This window comes from Cydia amplana, chromosome Z (assembly GCF_948474715.1).
Source record: "Cydia amplana chromosome Z, ilCydAmpl1.1, whole genome shotgun sequence".
Lineage (NCBI taxonomy): Eukaryota > Metazoa > Arthropoda > Insecta > Lepidoptera > Tortricidae > Cydia > Cydia amplana.
The window spans coordinates 9,653,135-9,674,942 of NC_086096.1; the positions used below are offsets into that span (position 1 = coordinate 9,653,135).

Sequence of the window (21,808 nt, forward strand, 5' to 3'; positions counted from 1 at the left end):
AAAATACCCCAAATTGTGTTCACCTGTGCGTGGCGTAATACTTTATTCTCATAATGCGTAGGTCTCAAAACACTCTAGTTCCAAAATACCCTATTTTTTTGGAATGTCTCTTTGTGACTGCTTTCAGCCGTAATCATTACCCGTTTGATGCCTAAAATTTTTTTTTCAAAAATAGGATTTATTTAATTATTATTTTGAGCTATACATGGTGTAATCGTTAAGTGTTGCTCGGCGATAGTTCCGTAAATATAGCAGATATCAGAAAATTTCAAATTGATATCGAAAGTGCATATAGTGAAAGTGAAGGGCAATATACACACGAGTGTTTTAATGCCTGTGTTGATAAAGCAGTGTATGGAACTATCATAATTAGGTGGGCGAGAAACTACCCTCATTTATGGCATTAAATAATTAAATAATGCCATAAATGACTTGTGACGGCTGAAAGCAGTCACAAAGAGACATTCCAAAAAAATAGGGTATTTTGGAACTAGAGTGTTTTGAGACCTACGCATTATGAGAATAAAGTATTACGCCACGCACAGGTGAACACAATTTGGGGTATTTTGGGAAAGGTGTATTTTGGGACTAGTTCTCAATGGTTCTCGTGTAAATCGAGAATGAGCCTTTTTGGAAATATGGTATTTTGGGCCTAGTTTCTTATGAGAAGAGGGGCTTTCGAAATTAGAGTGTATTGACTAATAGTGCGTTTTGGGACTAGTGCATTCGCCACCGGATAGTTCCATTCTAGGATCACAAGTTTTCATAGCCATGGTCACTAACAAACTAAGCTGAAGTGACTAAATATCGCTACCAAGCTGTTAAAGTTTTTTATAAATTGCCAGTTGAGCTCAAATCTATTTGTGACCCCGATACATTTAAATGTATTTTTACTTCAAAAATGTTTGTATACCTACACTTGAAGAATTCTTTCATTGTGACATAGGGAATTAATAATAATATTTAAATGCTAACATGCTAATGCTAACTTCAATTAGTTAATTATTTTGTATCTATTTTTCTCTCCTTTTTATAATATCTTAAGAAATATGTTTCAAGTTTATAAAATAATAACTTTGGAAACTTTAATTATTATTATTTTTTATTTACTTTTTGTCATTTTTTCTTACTTAATATTTTTTTCTTATTCTGACATGTAATTGATTTTTAATTATATTATTTATTCAGTTTACTTTTTACTCATTGACATTTTTCTTTATTATTTTTAATTTATTCATTCATGTTTATTTAATTTTGGAGACTTTTAATTTGTTGACTTTTTAATTTTATTTTTATTTGTTGAAGATGAATGATGAATGGTGGCTATGATGTTTGGTTTTTGTAATATATTTTGTATGCATGTGCCTAGATTTAAGATTTCAAACACAATGTAATATTGTTACTGAATAAATGATAATGATGATGAAATATTATGCACATCTATATTATGTTCAATAATAACAAGTGCTTTTAGGAGGAAGTCTTTTGGATGTAATAAAGCATAAGATGAAAGTGACAAACTGCAAACATGGAGTATTTGATGAGGCAACCATTGCTACCGTGCTCAAGGAAGTATTGAAAGGCTTGGAGTACTTCCATAGCAACGGGCAGATTCACAGGTAATTGCAGTTTCTGATAATTCTATTTCAACCAGTGTTGTGATTACAACCCATGACAGTAAGACTTAGTTACTCAGACACTGTGGCTATTTTATGCTTCACCAAGCACTGCAGCCGGAATGTGTGCGGCTTTGACTTTTGAAAGTTTGTGGGTTTGAACTCCTTGTGCCAATCTGTTTAATAAAAATATGTTTTACCAGTTACTTATCAGTGAAATAAATAAATGACCGAGCGAAAGCAAAGGTGTCTTTTTTAGCTTGGGCATAATTTCATTCATACAGCTTGCATTTCTCAATAGATTCTCATGAAATTTGGTGACCACATTCAATAATTGTATAGAGTTTTTTTGCCAACTCAGTTTGTTTTTTTTTTTAATAGTTCTATGGTTCACAGAGCCACTAAACTACTAATGAATAGCGCAAATTTATTATTTTGCCTTACGTAGCGTTATAATTATTTTGCTTTAATGGTGCTTTGCTCAATATGTATTACAATTAAAGTTTATTTATTATCACATATTTTCCAGATGACTGAATTTTAATACATTGTAATACTCGTAATTGGCTTAAAGCTTCAAAACAAATCGTTAAAATTGCATTTTATTAACTTAATTTTAATATTTCATTTGATATGCTTGGCGAGTAGTTATTTTTGCAATATGTTTTGCTGTTTGCTATTCGAATTTACAGTTTAGCAAAAAGTATTACCTATAGCTCCAGTGAGCGGCAATTATTGAAAACTTTGGAAATCAAACATTATAGCATATAAATAAAAAAGATGTCCAAGAACTTAGCTTTATAAGACAATAGCACAGAATAAATAATAGTACTAGGTACAGAACACTCACTAACAAAACGCGTCTGTTACGATCAGTACAGATATGGCCGCTAGCCACCAAAATTGGTGTGGAACGGATGTACTTTTAGCTACCTGTAGCAAAGCGACGAAATCGCGGAGTGAGCCACACCTGACAATAGCATGATTTTGTTTTGTGTAATCAAATATTCTGTTGTGTCAGCATCTCTAGTATTACTTTTCACCTTTGATCTTGGATTGAGGTTAAAATTGGTAAATGAAAGGCTAAGCGAAAGACTATTTTGACTAGCAACTTATTGCGAACTTAAAACCATTACCAGCTCAGCTGCTTATGCGAATTTATTTTATTAATATTATCAATAGCGAATATATTTTATTAATATTATTAGTAGCGGTGGTGGTCGAGTGGATATGACGTCCGACTTTCAATCTGGAGGTCGCGTTTTTCGGAACTTACGTACGAAATATCATTTGATATTTACCACAAGCTTTTCGGTGAAGGAAAACATTGTGAGGAAACCTGCATACATCTGTGAAGAAATTCAAAGGTGTATGTGAAGTCCCCAATCCGCATTGGGCTAGCGTGGGGACTATAGCCCAAGCCCTCTTGCGCATGAGAGGAGGCCTGTGCCCAGCAGTGGGACGTATATAGGCTCACATTATTATTATTATATTATATTATCAATGTCCCGGCTATTCATTTTGAGTATTCAAGCTGGCATTTATTTTATGTTAGAGATTTGCTGATTCTTGCATTGTGTGTATGTTATGTAGGCATTTTGGTTGCTAAAAATAGCAGTACACAAAACACATAGCTAATCAGCATCACTCGTTATTAATGTTTACTTGTGTTTACTAAAAATAAATGGTACCACATTGGTTGAGCTGTACAGTGCACGTTTTTATATCTTAGTATATAATTGCATTAAATCAATAAGAAAATTAAGCCTCAGGAAACTCAATCAAAATATCGTAACTGTGACGTCACACTGTGCTAAACATACTTAATGTACAGAAATATGAGAAAAATATATAATTTTGGCTATGCAAATAATACTTATAAGTAACTTGATTGAACCTTTCCACAGAAACTTCTATTTAAATAGACTAAGCAAAAAGTAGCAGTAAGCATTCTGGTGTCAAAGTCAATTTAAATTAGGTAGAGAATGATATTACGAAAGATTTACCTGAATTTGCAGGGATATAAAAGCTGGTAACATTTTACTAGGCGAGGATGGGACCGTGCAAATAGCAGACTTCGGTGTTTCAGCCTGGCTGGCCACCGACAGAGACCTCTCAAGGCAGCCAGTGAGGCACACTTTCGTGGGAACACCGTGCTGGATGGCCCCTGAAGTTATGGAGCAAGTTAGTATCATCAGAGTCAAGTATAAAAAAAAACATACAACCGAATTGATAACCTCCTCCTTTTAGATTTGGAAGTCGGTTAAAAAGGAGAAGAGTTTAATTTAGCGAATAAAAAAAATGTTACTTCTAATTAATACCTCTAGTGCAGTAAATAAAGATTTGGTTTAAATGCCTCCTTACGAACTAGATTCACTAATCTATAAGAAAGTGGCAAAAACGCTGAAAACCGCCAAATTAAGTTAAATTTTTAGCTTAATGGAGCTCTAGACTGGCTGGTGAAAATAACAATTAACTATCTTTTCTAGGGGGCCTCACTGCCTTATAGATTTGACAGCCTGTATACGAGTATATTTGTAATTTTGTTTTAAAACTGCTCTAACAATTTCGATAAAGTTTAAGGGGTTAGATACGGCAAAGAAAAACCTATTATAAGTACCTATTGGTGTTGATGATGATGATACTTATGAATACAGTTTAAAGAAGTGTAATTTTTAGGATCATGGATATGATTTCAAAGCTGATATTTGGTCGTTCGGCATAACGGCCATAGAGATGGCTACTGGCACTGCCCCGTACCACAAGTATCCTCCGATGAAAGTACTAATGCTTACTCTACAGAACGATCCGCCCAACATTGACACAGGTAATAAATACACTTTGTTTTGAAGATTTTATTACATATTAGTTTTGAAAATCATTTGTGAGTAGAAAAACGCACGAATTTCAATTTTTTTATGGGAGTGAAATTTTACATTTTCAAGGAGGCTTCTGACAAAATTGGTTTGCTAGACTAATATTAAAGTAAAAGTAAAATGTAGTGCACGTATAAATTAGAGCAACAGGAGCAAATAACTTTATCCACCATATCACAGAATAAATAATAGTACTAAGTACAGAAGACTCACTCTCTAACAAAACGCGTCTGTTACGATCAGCACAGATATGGCCGCTAGGTGGCGACAGCGCCACGCGCGGCTTATGGCTTTCCCTAAAATTGGGGCGGAACGGATGTACTTTTAGCTACCTGTAGCAAAGCGACGAAATCGCGGAGTGAGACACGCCTGACCATATTAGCTTTTTTATCTAGCCCTGGAAATGCATAAGGGCGTAGCCAACCAATGAACTATAGGGGGAGCAAGTTGATTTCACCAAAGGCCTAGGGGAAGAGAAGACAGGCATACATTGTACAGTCAGCAGCAATAGTTGCTAAGCGGGCGAGGTGTTCAAAATGAGTTTGACGCGACTTTATTGTTAAGAGAATAAAATCGCGTCAAGGTAATTTTGAACACCTCGCCCGCTTAGCAACTTCTGCTGCTGACTGTACGTGAAATTTGAACTCCTTTGCTCCCCCCTGCCTACGCCCATGGAAGTGCATTTCATTTCACGTGCGAAGTCAAGCATTGTACAGATCAATAGGAACATACTCCTTTTGAACCATATTAGCATTGTTGTATCGGCATTCACATTTTCCGCCTTTGCTAGTAAATATGATATTTATCATTGTTCGTCCTATCGTTGTAAGGTGTGGCGTCAATGATACAACTGTTGGTGTCTAAATACGAATACATTCTGTTAAACTAACGCGTACATGCTATTATATACTACCACTACGTACGTGTGTGGGTGAGGCATACTACACATACTACACCTCCCCCCTTGAAGAAAAAAAAATGATTAAAATATAAAACTTAATCTTTTTTTTTTTTACGTAAGCATTGAATACATTGTAGTAAAACAATGATTACAAAAAAAAAGGATTGTACATGAAAACAATCAAAGCAGTAAGTAGATAAATTCAAATTTAAAAGAAAATTAGACACAGATGAAATTAATGTGCTTATTAAATCAAAACAATTTAACTTACAATCAAAACATACAATTGTTAGCAAAATTATGGCATACAAAATTATAATATAAGCAAATATTTATGAATGCCTTGATGACGAATCGAACCACTTTATTTTAATTACCGTTATATAACTTACTCTATGAAATATACCTACTTAAATACACAAAAATAACTTCATTTACTTATTTATAAAATATATATTCAAATTAATGATAAACAAAATTTATTAAAAAAAACTACTAATATGTATATGTTAACTCTAATAAAAATGAAAACACAAAAAAAAAGATAAACACTTAAAAACTACACTAGACATATTTATTGAACTAAATTCAAAAAATTACAAGAACTATTTCCAAATTTGGGAGTGTATTCGTCAATACAATTCGTTTCTTCGTCCTTTTAAGTCTTACTTAGTTACAAACATAGGTTTGTTACTCGTCATTGGTACCTTATAATATCATTTCTAATTTTTTATTGTACATTATCAGTTCCTTGCAAGTTATTTTATTATGACGTCATTCATTTAAATATATTTTCTTTGTTTTATTTTATTTAATTTATTCATTTATAGTGGCATATTTTATGCTTCACTGAAATCAAAGATCAAGGGTACGCAACGCTTTTACATACGTGGTCGGCCGACCTTACTATAATTATTTATTTATTTGCTCAGGATACAAGGATATTTATTTGTAAGCGCGCACACATACTATTTATTTATTCATACAGGCAGTTCTTTTAACACATACATATATAATATCATTCCGTGTGTCCAAGGAGTCTCCACGATTGATACTCGACCGAATCATGGTCAGACCTCCAAGGATTCCGTGCCTGCCTTGTATCCTGGCGTACCCTTGCTAACCTAATCGCTCAAGGCCGCCTCTCGGGCCACCGAAGATGCGATAGGTACATAATTACTTATTTTTCAATGACTTTCTTTCATTTCCCACTCAAAATAAACCATCACTCAAAATGCAACCACATAATAACTCAAACACCATGAAAACTTTAACATATAAGAATTTCAGCAACTCTTAGTTGATCAGGCTAATCGTTCTTTGAAAAACTTACGTGTTTAAGTTTTCCCATACATCAATATTTTATCACTTTTCCAATAACATACAAATTCCATTTTACTAATAATACAATCGACAACCATGCTATCCATTATTTCACATTCCTTACCTTTCTTAAACTTACCACAAACATTCATTTACTAACATTTATACGAAACTTGCCCTCTTTAAAAACCAACGTTAAATCTGTTATTAAACAAGCCCATACCTACAATACCACAGATCTTCTTTGCAATACCACTATTTACTTTAAAAGTCATAATATCCATAATTATAATACTTGGTCATTATTTTCTTTGTTAAATATGTCAGATCCGTAAATTAAAAAAAAAAGTCTTGTCCGATACAATTGTAACTCGCTATCATAAAAAAAAACACAATTCGAATTCTAATTAAAAATAAAGTACTTATGGTTAAAAGTCGGTACTGACATACTTTTATATTTTAAGATCTGAGATTTGAAATATTTTAATTATTACTTACTACTTATTCTTTCAATTTAATATCATTATAACATTACAATAATGTTTAAGTAATTTAAATCAGTGCACGAACTATGAAATTAGAGATGAAATAACAGACGCCGCATACCGATCCCTTTAAGGAGTGCACGCGCCGCCGTTATGTTATGTGCCATATTTGTAAGTTATAAGGAATAAAAGCATGTCATTTTACTAAGTATAAGATATATGAAATATAATAAAACGAAACTATCACATGTATGTATTAGGGTTTGCTCCCGGGAAATACCGGTACCGAAAGTACCGGGAATTCCCGGGATTTAGAGCCAAGCAAAGAACCGGGATTTCAAAATTAAAATCCCGGTACTCCCGGGATTTTCGGGACTAAAATTTCCGGTACAATATTTGACTGCTTTCTGTTACTTAGCATGAAATATCATGTTTTATAAAGAAAATAAATATATTTTATCAATCTAAGGCTGATGGTTAGATATGAGCGCCGATAGGCATATAGCCGGCAGCGGCGCGCCGGTCAAAATTGGTCGGCGGCGGCGGCGAATCGGCGGCGTGGCCTTGAAACACCTTCGATTAATGAAAAAAGAATTCAAACCAAAATTTTACCGAAAAAACATGTATTTGCTGTAAGAAAGTTATGAAATAAATGCATTTTTTATTTTCAAGGATAATTTATTGAATAATGGTACGAAAAAAATTGATATCGTATAAACTGTGGATAAGCGGTATCGCGCGGCATCAGAGGCGGTCTTAATCTTGGCGAGGCTCTGGCCGGAAGATCTTAGCGAGGCCCTTATCTTTTGTGCTAAGTTAAAAATTGCAGATTGACTGTATCAGGGAAACGTCTTGTCGACAGTCCAAAGAAAATCGAGCTCCGTCATTAACCAATATCGATTCATCAAAACCAATTTATGTCAAAAAGTGAGGCCCAACGCCGAGCTCCATGTAACACCGAAGACTTGATTTCGACGCCTCCCAATGCGAGGCCAGAGGATGAGCTGCAGGTAAGCATACAGCTAAGAATCGAACGCCAAGTGTAAGCTTGGCTGACGGCCGAACGCCTAGAGCGCTGATTGCGGCGCGCTTCTGTGCGAGGCCGAGCTGCAAGAGAGCAGAGCGAGGGCGCAGGCCGATAAAGACTGAAGCCATAGTGTTAAAGATCTGGAGCTTTCCTGCGGGCGCATTCGTGCGACGCCAAAGGCCGAGCTACAATGGAGCTAAGATCGCATAAGGACCAATGCTCAAGCGTTTTAAAACAGGCCGAAAGTTGAGCTCCAAACAGGGCCAAAAACTTGCAGGTTCAGATAGCGGCTTAATTCCATGCGAACGATGCAAGGCCAAAGATTGAGCTGCGAGAGAGCAAAGCTTGAAATTTGAACAGTGGCCAAGTATATTTGAGACCCGATTCCGACGCCTTTCCGTGCGAAGCCAACGGCCGGACATTTGGACGTGGAAACGCTTAATATCTCTAAATTAACCCCATTTAATACCTTTTAAAGACGTTTAACCATGCTTGCAATGGTTAAATTCGCGGTAAATGACGGATGGTTAGCTGACAAAATTAGTTATGCATTGGATCGGTAATCCAAAGATATGGGTTCGAGTCTCACGTTAGCCAGAGTTGATCACAGTTATTTTTTTCATTGTGATTGACATATGTCTAGTGTACTCGTATATATACAATATAAATTGTAATGTGGAACGTTCCACAATAAAAATTGAAGGAAATCAGTATGTTTATTACAAGCATATTGATGTTAAAATTGATATTAAATAATTTCGTTTCCCCAAGACTACTAGCGCGGTTACTAGACATATAAGTTTGCATTTGCCTTCGATATTTTTTAATTAAAGTCTATTTTTTTATTCCGTAGACTGAAATGACAGTTAATTGTATGAACATGAAATGTCATTTCATACTATTAACTGTCATTTCAGTCTACCGAATAAAAAAATAGACTTTATATGGGCCTATAATACCTTTTGAATGCCTATAAACTATTCGAAGTGGCGCCGTTAATGATCTAAACTCGATTAAAAATATATTATCTGATTCCGAAAGTAGTAGTAACTACCAAGGTCACGCCGATGCCACGCCGATAGCGCAGCGTCGGCGGCGGCGGCGCGAAAATTTTGTCGGCGGCGGCGGCGCGCCGGCGCGGCGCTCATATCTACTGATGGTAATACTTTTACGGCTGACCACTACATTAAAAAAAAAAAAGTCAATGGGTTTGACAATGCCGACAATATAAAATTGCGTAATTTAATACTTAAGTTAAGGGCATAAATGTTTGTACGATAAATAATTTTACACGAATAATTAGTTATTTCATATTTGTATACTAACTAGAAGCAAAAATAGAGACAATTTTGTAATTAATAAAATACTATTTTTAATTCAATTTCAAACACGGTATAAGAAACTCACATATGATAATGATATTTTAAATGAATTAATAATTCTGGCTGAATAATTTCTTGATTTGTCGTATTGATAGTTCTGTTATTATATGTTCAAAGGTCCACAGCCCATTTTGAACGCATGCGAAAATTATCAAATTTTTTATCCTTTTTCACAAAACGTCTTACATATTTAAAAAAAATGATGATATACTGAGCCACAATTCAGTTTTTGCCAATCAACAAAGATAGTAAAACTATCATGTAGTTTAGGAAAAAAACATGATTGTGTGAGTTAAATATACATATTATAGTACAAAAGAAGTGTGTACCTTCACTGTGCTACTTTTTTATTGTTTTAAGAAAGATTCGTGGTCGTTTTACGCTTTTTTTTACTGAAAATTGATGTGAAAACTGGTTTTTGAAGGCAGTCCCGAAAGTACCGAAAATACCGGGAAATCCCGGTTCCAATTTTGCACGGTACCGAAAATCCCGGTTCTTTTAAACAGTACCGGTTCTGCAATCCCTATATGTATTTTAGACCACCCATATATTATGGTTTTGTCATCAAGCGGCATAGTTATACTTACTAAAATAGGATTTTATTCAATAGTCACATTAAAAAACTAACATACGGACCTTTAATATAAAGTCCAACAAAAACGTTAAAATGTAGGTATCTAAGTATTATTAAAAAAAAATTGAACTATGGAGCTAACATAAAAAATAAACAATTTAAATAATTAAATGTCCCTTTTTGCACGGCACAGCACTAAACTACACTTATCACTTTATCGTTTTTCCACACACCAACCTACTCCTTCCTTGTAGTCCCTGGACCTCCAGACGCCACACTCGACCAAGGATACCAACAACTCCCTGCTGCAAACCATCATTACTAGCTTTGCCCCCGTCAGCATTTTACTTTTTATTCTTTCTGTTGAAGTATCAAAACTGTCCACTTTTACCGTTTTTATGTTACTAATCCGCAATAAAGTCATCCACCAATGTTTTACAACAACCTTCCGCGTGTAGAGTTCGTTTTAAATAATATGTATCCAGTCCTGGCAATTACTGTCCAATTATGCACGATTTTAATATATTCACTTATCCCATTTTCACTTTGTTCTGATTTAATCACAAATGTCCGACACAATTTTGTTTAACATAGTCCTTTAGCTTAAAATTTTAATTTTTGTCCACGTCCTTGACTGGCAAGCGCAGCGCGCTGCCAGTGCAGCGCGAGGCCGCACTGGCAGGATCGCCATGTAAGGTGTGGCGTCAATGATACAACTGTTGGTGTCTAAATACGAATATATTCTGTTAAACTAACGCGTACATGCTATTATTGCGCGTATTGCTATTTATTATATACTACCACTACGTACGTGTGTGGGTGAGGCATACTACACATACTACATCGTAACATCAAAATCGGAAAGGTCTATCTCTTAGTGTAAGGCCTGAGTGGACGCTCGAGTTGGGCGTGCAGCGGGGCGGGGCGTGCGGCGTGCATGTTAAACAAATGCAAGCGTATAGGAGCGGCCTTAGTGCACGCTGCTCACATCACGCGTGAGCCCGACGTCACGCTGCACGCCCCGCCGAACGCTCCGCTTCGAGCGTCTACTCAGGCCGTACACTTAACCTATTTGCCTGAAAATGAACAGGCGTGCGTTCGATACTGTCGCGACGACAATTGCTTAATAAATAATTGATGTCAACGCTGTCAATGAGATACCATCCGGCAAAATCAATAGGACCGTCTTGCCTTTGTGATTAACACAAAGTGGAACGGCTAATTGTGTGTGGCAATTTGAAACCTCGTTTGAACGCGATGCTACGATCTGCGGTTAAATCATTCTCAAAACAAGCTTTTATGTACCCCTACATATCTATATGTAGTTCGTTTTATTTAGCATTAGAAATAAGGTAAACAATCTTGACGTGTCTTTTAATTGAAAAACACAATTTAAAAATAAGTTACGGTAAATATGTAACAATTATGAATCTAATGCGATCATTTATAGTCTTCTGCTTTCATAAGTAATAGTTATTGATTTTTAAAAAGTGTTTTTCAATTAAAAGACATGTCAAAATCGCTTACCTTCTTTCAAGTTCTTTCTAATGCTAAAAAAACGAACTATAGCTGAAAGTAGTGTAAAGTTATATAAAATGATACATTTTATTAAAATTAAAAGTCTGTAAAATTGCCCCTAAGATTTTCATTACAATAAATACCTATTTAATATAATAGAGTCGCTGCCACTTGCATTGCGTTACGTAGCAGAATAATAACTTCTATAGGGCTGTTACATAACCCATAAGCCTTTCGTTCATTGACCTTTATATTGCATATATCTGTTGTTACTTCATAATTATACTGATATCGCACTCGCGCATCTTCATGGCCCGCGAGTCCCAGCAATATTTCGTGGTCGGAGAAAAAGAAGAGAGTAGATTGACCTATTTTTTCTTTTTTTCAAGTGAAAACTTCTTTAGCGGCGCTGTGCACGTTTTGAGGTGGGGAAAAAATGTTAAATTCGCGAGAGATCACGTGACCGTAAGACGGACCTGTTACATGTAATGTCATTGAGTTTTTCTTTATTGATTTAAATGCCATCTAGTGAGTTTCCCTCTAACTGGTATTAATATAACTCGAGTACTAACAGTGATGTGCTTAGGGGTTTCAAGTAATGCGACCAAATAACGCTAGATGGCGTTAACCTCAATTATACATAGTGCTGCAGACATTTTGCAGTAGTAATTGAGTTTTCACTTCTACCAGCACTTCCGGAGTGCAACCCGTTGTTTTTTTTAATTATTGTTGGTTATTTTTAGGAGCCGATGAAAAAGACCAGTACAAGGCCTACGGAAAAACATTCAGAAAAATGATTGTGGATTGTTTACAAAAGGATCCGTCCAAACGGCCCACTGCCACGGAGCTGCTTAAACACCCTTTCTTCAAGAAGGCTAAAGATAGGAAGTATCTGACCCAGACACTAGTCGCGATTGGTCCCAGTATGGAAACACGAGTCCATAAGGTAAGTGGGTGCATCCCGTGATATATATGTCGTAGTCAGATCGTATAATCCGCCGTATTACATTACGGCTAGCCGTTTTCAAAAACGGGCGTTTTGAAATGCGGCGGTTCGACGATTAGCCGGATTGTCATTGCGATACGTTCTTCAATAAGGCAATTTGCAATTTTATTTATTTTTACCATGGTCCCACCGCACTACATGTGTTTCTTTTCCAAAACATTTCCTTCACAACTTAAATAGACGGAGCCCCGCTTAGCGGGGCTCCTATTTCTGGGCGGTTTGCCCTTCGGGCATCTGAAGCTACCTAACGAACCTAACCTACTTACCTACCTACGTTTTTTTCCCCAAAGTGTAATGTTTTCACGGACGTCTCGCTAAATCAATAGGTAGGTAGGTCAGGTTCGTTAGGTACCTTCAGATGCCCGAAGGGCAAACCGCTCAGAAATAGGAGCCCCGCGGTCTAGTTAAGTTGCGATGGAAATGTTTTTTGAAAAGAAACAGTCCGACGAACTCCAGATTATATGGACACCCCAGCGTTTTTCATAGTTTGTTGTTGTTATGTCAGGCAGCGCCACGAGTGTTAAAAATGGGAACTAAAAACTGTCAAAGCGGCGGCTAATGACTCGCTGTATTACATTACGGCTAGCTGTGTTGAAGAACGTATGGCGCCGATTACATTCCGGCGGATTCTCATTCAGCCGCATTCAATCCGGCTAATCGTCGAACCGCCGCATTTCAAAACGCCCCTGTTTTTGAAAACGGCTATTATATATTTAAGCTCAACGAAAATGATGTGGTTTAATAAAGCGGCCAGGATATCGAAAGCGGCTGCACCATTTATGCAAAAATTTACCCGACTTAGGCTTGACACGTTTAATCCTTACATAGAAATCAAAAACATAATAAATAACTTATTTTTTGTGCGAAAATCAACTCAAGAAAATCTTGTTGGGAAAAATTTGTGAATTTTCGGTAACCACCGGAAACTGGGCTCTTTACATCGACCACTTGGAGATGTTCTTCAAGGTAAACGGCACCAAAGAAGAACTGTGGTTGCCGATGCTGATCGCTAGTATAGGTGACGCAGCCTTCGAACTGATGTGCATCCTTACTTTCCCTCAGAAGCCGGCTTATATGAGTTATGGATGACTCACGTTAGACCGGGCCGTGTCCGGGCTGGAGCTTCCGGCGCTTACTTTTCTATGACACATGACAAGTGATCACCTGATGCTTTCCATAGAAAACGAAGCTCCGGAAGCTCCAGCCCGGACACGGTCCGGGCTAACGTGAGTCATCCTTTATAGGGCAAGTGGACGCTGTGAAGGACCATCTCCAGCCAAGGCCGTTGTATATGATCGAGAGGCTCCGTTTTCGTCAGAGGCAGCAGCTCGGAGGAGAAAGTATTTCTCAATACATAGTGGAATTATGGAAGCTGGCTTGTCACTGTCGATTCGAGGTCGCGGAAAGCAATCTTCGTGATCAGATGCTCTTCGGCTTGCGCAGTGTCGCCATCCGGCAAAGTTTATACTCTGAAGAGGTGTTAAGTTTTGCAAGCGCCGTCAAAAATCGCACGAAGAACGGAAGCGGTAGAAGATTTCGAGAGCAAAGGCGAGGAGGCTAACTGGAGCAAGGATCATACCGGGCCATCATCGCATAAACTAGGAATCCTCTAGACGGAGTTTAGAGCAATTATTTCATGAAACCGATGCTGCCAAAAATATGGGGTGCGGGGGACGAGGTGAGCGAGTCCCGTGCCGTGACTGGTCCGTTCAAAGACACAGACGTCACACAAAGACACTTTGACTCGAAGATGGAGTAAAACTACCGTATATTTGTGGCAGAGGGGGTAGCGCTACTATGCTCAGTCTAGAGTAAAAAACCTAGTGCTAATCAGTTGATTATTACTAAGAATTATATTATTATAATACTTTTCTTGTTTGAAGCTTCCTTATTATTATTTATATTTCTTATAATTTGTAATTTCTCAATGATATCGAATAAACAAATTATTTATGTATGTGGTTTTATTTGATTAAAACTATTTCCGCTTAAAGGGGATTCATAAATTTGAGTATATTTGAAATATTAGTAAAAAATACTTGAATCTTTGATAAGAGTATGAATGGACATTAGAAAAAAAGAATAGAACAAATCAACCACACCACACCACCACAGTAAGCTTAATAGATATATAGAAATACTTACATATGTATAGCCTGACAAGATTCTATTCAGCCTTCGCCAGACGCCATGTTGCGGATTTTCAGTGGTACTATTTTAATTTCCTGGCAAGGAGTAATTTTTGACAACAGACGTTGAAAGTCATCGAATGTTACCGATATAAACAAAACCATAAGATTTCGAAATTATAAACCATTTTACCAAAAACTTACAAAAAAAATGGAATAGGCTCTAGGCGTCCTGCCGATAATTAATTAAGCCTTTATTTTCATCCTTAATCTACCTTAACTATTACATAATGAATATTAATTGTAAATTATATTAGTGGTAATTAAGGCCCCTGACGGGTGAAGGCCTCCTCCAACAGTTTCCAAGTTGACCTTGAATGGGCTTTCTGTATCCATTTTTCTCCGGCAGTTTTTTTAATATCATTAACCCAGCGATCTCTAGGGCGTCCTTTGCCTCTCTTAGTTAGTCGCTACTTCGCTTCGCGTCGTCCAACAAAATCGAAACTCATCCACGAATTGCCCTTTCCCGGCCTCTGCAATAATGTACTATTGTTGCGGCTTTCAGGCGAGCAAAAGGCAGCCGGGAACGTCGGGCCGGTTGCACCGCACCGTCACCGGCGAGTGGGTGTGGAGCGAGGAGGAGGACGAGGGGGGGGAGCCGCACGAGTCCGACGAGGAGTCGTCGCCCACGCCGGACCGGCGGCCCATGAACCGGCTCCAGCCGGCCGACTCCAGTGGGAGCGACTCCGAGGAGGTGAGGCCTATCTAATACCTTTAAACGAGCAATTCTTGTTTATATATATATATGTCGGAGCGAGACACCAGAAAGACGTATTACAGCATTACAGTTCATAGTTAGACGCCTGTATAAAGTCGATTAGCAATGTTTGGCTACGTATTATTTGCTTGTAACGAAATAATAAAGTTGCGTAGTGAATAACGCCACCATCTATTGGCGTATTGTTAAACTAAGATGACAGGTAGAAGGCTTTGGAACGTCAAGAGGTGTATCTTGAGTGAACGTAGGCACGAGTGGGCATTTTTGTCGTTATGTTGGTAGACTGGTCAGGCAGGTTGACCAACTTGAATTGGAGGCGGGAGCGGTTGGCTCCGCCGCTGGAACTGGCTTCCTTCTTCTTGATCGGACCGCGCTAGAGATCGGACGTTAGCCAAGCTCGTGCCTAATTCGCTACGTTCCTGAAGGCTTATACCTGAAGGATTATTCTGAAAGTTTATAGATTCCAACTTTCTTTAACCGTTTCGCTAAGTGTTTATTCCAAGTGTTATTTTGATTTCTTATGTGCCATTAGAAGCTTACTTTTGTAAAATAAAGAAACTATGTGTTGTTTTGAAAAGATGTGTCCCGCCGAGTTTGTTGCCGAGTTAAATCATCTCGGGTCAGAGGTGTAGGGTTGGAACCGGTTTAGTTTGACTGAAATAAAGATTTGAACGTTTTCATGTGATCTTTTTATTTTAAATCAAATCCAAATAGTGATTGGTCGTTTTGATTATTTAGTACTGAAATATAGTAGGCACTAGTATGGTTATCGAGTCCGAATGTTTATTTCATGCGTTGGTAGCATACCTACTATTTTGGCTGTGAAGTAATACATCGAGGTACCATGCCCACCACCCGCTATCAATAGCCCCACACAATTAGCGTTCCCTTTCTCCCTCTTCGACATATATATTTCGGGGATCTCGGAAACGGCTCTAACGATTTCGATGAAATTTGCTATATGGGGGTTTTTGGGGGCGAAAAATCGATCTAGCTAGGTCTTATCTCTGGGAAAACGCGCATTTTCGAGTTATTTTATGTTTTCCGAGCGAAGCTCGGTCACCCAGATATTATACTTTAGTAGCGACCCGCCGGCTTTGCACGGGTTAACAAATTATACATAAACCTTCTTTTTAAATCACTCTATCTATTAAAAAACCGCATTAAAATCCGTTGCGTAGTTTTAAAGATCTAAGCATACATAGGGACAGACAGCGGGAAGCGACTTTGTTTTATGCTATGTAGTGATGAATTGATGATCAAATTGGTCACACGCTCTTAGCTGTCAAGCATTCATATTTTTATGCTAACGGCCAATATCGAACGCCACAGTTTGTTACAAAAAAGTTACATTAACGTAATCATTAAGGTTCTGCTATAAAACCAAGTTCAAAGAAAGCTGTAACTTGAAATAGTAACGTATACAGGTACAGTAGGTAATGTCGTTATTGAATATATTGTATCACTTACAGGAGCCCACGACGAAAGCGGCCACTCCGCCCGACGCGGCCACCACCGCTACTGATGAACCACCTACTATCAACCTGGTTTTAAGATTAAGGTAAGCTTCATTACTTCTTATTATGGTCCAACGTCTTTTATCGTTATATTTTGAAGTGAAAACTTCTTTAGCGGCCCTGGGCACTTTTTGAGGTGGGAAAAAAATGATAAACTCGAGACAGCGTCGCGGCGATCACGTGACAGTAAGGACCGTAAGGCGTAAGGTTTAGATGGCCACTCATAATCGGCTCGCGGTGCTCGAGCGGTAGGGTGCCGCGCGCGCCATAGGATAGGTTTGGTTAGGTTAGGTTCATTTAGATGGCATTTAAATCAATAAAGAAAACCTCAATGTTATTTGACATTTATGTTGCGGATTCCTTTTCGAGACTCTTTACCTATGTTCGAATAATTTGACGTTGTCATGGCAGTATGTAAATAAACATGTCAATGAAAAAGTGTGATCTTATTTGAGAATGATAATAATATATAATAAATAAATAGAATACCTACGCTAAACGTATGTATCGTGTTACCGGGCGTCGGTAACATAGTGAGGTGAGTTTTCACTTCTATCGGCACTCCCGGAGTGCAACCGTTGTTGCTTGTTTTTCTCTTAAATGTTATAGGGATATAGTTATAGTATAGTTTTCATGATGTTTAGAAATGGTTAGGTTTATACTGTTTATAGTATGAAATGGAAGTTGCAACAATTAATACGCAATTAATTACTTAATACCTACAACAATTAACCTGCCCGATCCCGCGACCCGAAAACTAATTTTGTTGTTGTCTTCCAGTATGGCTCCCATTTGAGCCACTGGGAGTTGAAGTGGGAGGTTTTGAAAATCGTGGGAAATCTGGAAAATTTATTTACGGCTCATATTTGAGCCCTTGGGATATGACAGGTTAATTAATACGAAAATAATACGCAGAAATTCCCATCGCGAGCTGAACGACATACGGTTCGAGTTCGTGACGGGCAAGGACTCGGCGGAGGGTATCGCCGCGGAGCTGATCGGCGCCGGGCTGGTGGACCCGCGCGACTCGGTGCCCATCTCCACGCACCTCGAGAGCCTGCTGCACGCGCAGGCGCCGCTCGCGCCCGCCGCGCCCAAGACGGTCACATTCCACTTGGTGAGCTTACACTTTCTAACCTTATTAGGGTTCCGTAGCCAAATGGCAAGGACTCGGCGGAGGGTATCGCCGCGGAGCTGATCGGCGCCGGGCTGGTGGACCCGCGCGACTCGGTGCCCATCTCCACGCACCTCGAGAGCCTGCTGCACGCGCAGGCGCCGCTCGCGCCCGCCGCGCCCAAGACGGTCACATTCCACTTGGTGAGCTTACACTTTCTAACCTTATTAGGGTTCCGTAGCCAAATGGCAAGGACTCGGCGGAGGGTATCGCCGCGGAGCTGATCGGCGCCGGGCTGGTGGACCCGCGCGACTCGGTGCCCATCTCCACGCACCTCGAGAGCCTGCTGCACGCGCAGGCGCCGCTCGCGCCCGCCGCGCCCAAGACGGTCACATTCCACTTGGTGAGCTTACACTTTCTAACCTTATTAGGGTTCCGTAGCCAAATGGCAAGGACTTGGCGGAGGGTATCGCCGCGGAGCTGATCGGCGCCGGGCTGGTGGACCCGCGCGACTCGGTGCCCATCTCCACGCACCTCGAGAGCCTGCTGCACGCGCAGGCGCCGCTCGCGCCCGCCGCGCCCAAGACGGTCACATTCCACTTGGTGAGCTTACACTTTCTAACCTTATTAGGGTTCCGTAGCCAAATGGCAAGGACTCGGCGGAGGGTATCGCCGCGGAGCTGATCGGCGCCGGGCTGGTGGACCCGCGCGACTCGGTGCCCATCTCCACGCACCTCGAGAGCCTGCTGCACGCGCAGGCGCCGCTCGCGCCCGCCGCGCCCAAGACGGTCACATTCCACTTGGTGAGCTTACACTTTCTAACCTTATTAGGGTTCCGTAGCCAAATGGCAAGGACTCGGCGGAGGGTATCGCCGCGGAGCTGATCGGCGCCGGGCTGGTGGACCCGCGCGACTCGGTGCCCATCTCCACGCACCTCGAGAGCCTGCTGCACGCGCAGGCGCCGCTCGCGCCCGCCGCGCCCAAGACGGTCACATTCCACTTGGTGAGCTTACACTTTCTAACCTTATTAGGGTTCCGTAGCCAAATGGCAAGGACTCGGCGGAGGGTATCGCCGCGGAGCTGATCGGCGCCGGGCTGGTGGACCCGCGCGACTCGGTGCCCATCTCCACGCACCTCGAGAGCCTGCTGCACGCGCAGGCGCCGCTCGCGCCCGCCGCGCCCAAGACGGTCACATTCCACTTGGTGAGCTTACACTTTCTAACCTTATTAGGGTTCCGTAGCCAAATGGCAAGGACTCGGCGGAGGGTATCGCCGCGGAGCTGATCGGCGCCGGGCTGGTGGACCCGCGCGACTCGGTGCCCATCTCCACGCACCTCGAGAGCCTGCTGCACGCGCAGGCGCCGCTCGCGCCCGCCGCGCCCAAGACGGTCACATTCCACTTGGTGAGCTTACACTTTCTAACCTTATTAGGGTTCCGTAGCCAAATGGCAAGGACTCGGCGGAGGGTATCGCCGCGGAGCTGATCGGCGCCGGGCTGGTGGACCCGCGCGACTCGGTGCCCATCTCCACGCACCTCGAGAGCCTGCTGCACGCGCAGGCGCCGCTCGCGCCCGCCGCGCCCAAGACGGTCACATTCCACTTGGTGAGCTTACACTTTCTAACCTTATTAGGGTTCCGTAGCCAAATGGCAAGGACTCGGCGGAGGGTATCGCCGCGGAGCTGATCGGCGCCGGGCTGGTGGACCCGCGCGACTCGGTGCCCATCTCCACGCACCTCGAGAGCCTGCTGCACGCGCAGGCGCCGCTCGCGCCCGCCGCGCCCAAGACGGTCACATTCCACTTGGTGAGCTTACACTTTCTAACCTTATTAGGGTTCCGTAGCCAAATGGCAAGGACTCGGCGGAGGGTATCGCCGCGGAGCTGATCGGCGCCGGGCTGGTGGACCCGCGCGACTCGGTGCCCATCTCCACGCACCTCGAGAGCCTGCTGCACGCGCAGGCGCCGCTCGCGCCCGCCGCGCCCAAGACGGTCACATTCCACTTGGTGAGCTTACACTTTCTAACCTTATTAGGGTTCCGTAGCCAAATGGCAAGGACTCGGCGGAGGGTATCGCCGCGGAGCTGATCGGCGCCGGGCTGGTGGACCCGCGCGACTCGGTGCCCATCTCCACGCACCTCGAGAGCCTGCTGCACGCGCAGGCGCCGCTCGCGCCCGCCGCGCCCAAGACGGTCACATTCCACTTGGTGAGCTTACACTTTCTAACCTTATTAGGGTTCCGTAGCCAAATGGCAAGGACTCGGCGGAGGGTATCGCCGCGGAGCTGATCGGCGCCGGGCTGGTGGACCCGCGCGACTCGGTGCCCATCTCCACGCACCTCGAGAGCCTGCTGCACGCGCAGGCGCCGCTCGCGCCCGCCGCGCCCAAGACGGTCACATTCCACTTGGTGAGCTAACACTTTCTAACCTTATTAGGGTTCCGTAGCCAAATGGCAAAAAACGGAACCCTTATAGATTCGTCATGTCTGTCTGTCTGTCTGTCTGTCTGTCTGTCTGTCTGTCTGTCTGTCTGTCTGTCCGTCTGTCCGTGTATGTCACAGTCACTTTTCTCCGAAACTATAAGAACTATACTGTTGAAACTTGGTAAGTAGATGTATTCTGTGAACCGCATTAAGATTTTCACACAAAAATAGAAAAAAAACAATAAATTTTTGGGGTTCCCTATACTTAGAACTGAAACTCAAAATTTTTTTTTTCATCAAACCTATACGTGTGGGGTATCTATGGATAGGTCTTCAAAAATGATATTGAGGTTTCTAATATCATTTTTTTCTAAACTGAATAGTTTGCGCGAGAGACACTTCCAAAGTGGTAAAATGTGTGTCCCCCCCCCCCCCCCCTGTAACTTCTAAAATAACAGAATGATAAAACTAAAAAAAATATATGATGTACATTACCGTGTAAACTTCCACCGAAAATTGGTTTGAACGAGATCTAGTAAGTAGTTTTTTTTTAATACGTCATAAATCGCCTAAATACGGAACCCTTCATGGGCGAGTCCGACTCGCACTTGGCCGCTTTTATCTAAATGTTGCCATACAGAATTGCAGTTTAAAAGTAACCAGTTTGTCAATGAATAAATATTACGTAAAACTCTGCACAGGGGGCGTTACTAGCACAAACAGGGGGTCTACCATGACTGACATTCCATTGTTATTTTTAAAATGGGTGGATCAACTATTACTTGTTGTTATTCTGTCCGGTCAGCCGAAGAGACAATAGTAGCACAGTTTGTTAGAAGACATTGTACACCACCTTCTTCTGACGCGCTTGATAGAGACGACCCTCAATGGAAAGGGTTTATAAGTATCACAAAAAGCGTGTTTTGTGGATTTAAACGCTTAAAAATCAGGTTTTAAAGAGTGACCCAGGAGAACGTAACCATGGCTACGAGTGACAAGAAAAAGTTGATTCACCCAAATGCGGGCCTAAATAGGGTTTAAGATATCATTTAAAACCATTATGAGTTGCACTTATGAATGTTATGACTTATGATATTAATCGAGTTCTACCTAGTCTTTAGGCATGCGTACGCTTATCAAAACC

The 21,808-nt window shown here is 40.9% G+C and overlaps 2 protein-coding genes across 2 annotated transcripts in view; both read left to right on the forward strand.

The window, feature by feature from the left end:
- The window catches only part of LOC134661476 (serine/threonine-protein kinase OSR1-like), a 36,387-nt gene that overhangs the window by 14,334 nt on the left and 245 nt on the right, over positions 1-21,808 (forward strand). Inside the window, exons 7-13 of the mRNA XM_063517588.1 lie at positions 1,475-1,619; positions 3,635-3,800; positions 4,296-4,443; positions 12,446-12,648; positions 15,403-15,591; positions 17,088-17,176; positions 18,048-18,249. Coding sequence (XP_063373658.1) covers positions 1,475-1,619; positions 3,635-3,800; positions 4,296-4,443; positions 12,446-12,648; positions 15,403-15,591; positions 17,088-17,176; positions 18,048-18,249 — 1,142 coding nt within the window. The remainder of the gene's footprint in view (positions 1-1,474; positions 1,620-3,634; positions 3,801-4,295; positions 4,444-12,445; positions 12,649-15,402; positions 15,592-17,087; positions 17,177-18,047; positions 18,250-21,808) is intronic.
- The window catches only part of LOC134661460 (nuclear receptor subfamily 2 group E member 1-like), a 41,004-nt gene continuing 39,711 nt past the window's right edge, over positions 20,516-21,808 (forward strand). The window contains exon 1 of the mRNA XM_063517560.1: positions 20,516-20,649. The gene's annotated coding sequence lies outside the window, so the exon portion shown is untranslated. The remainder of the gene's footprint in view (positions 20,650-21,808) is intronic.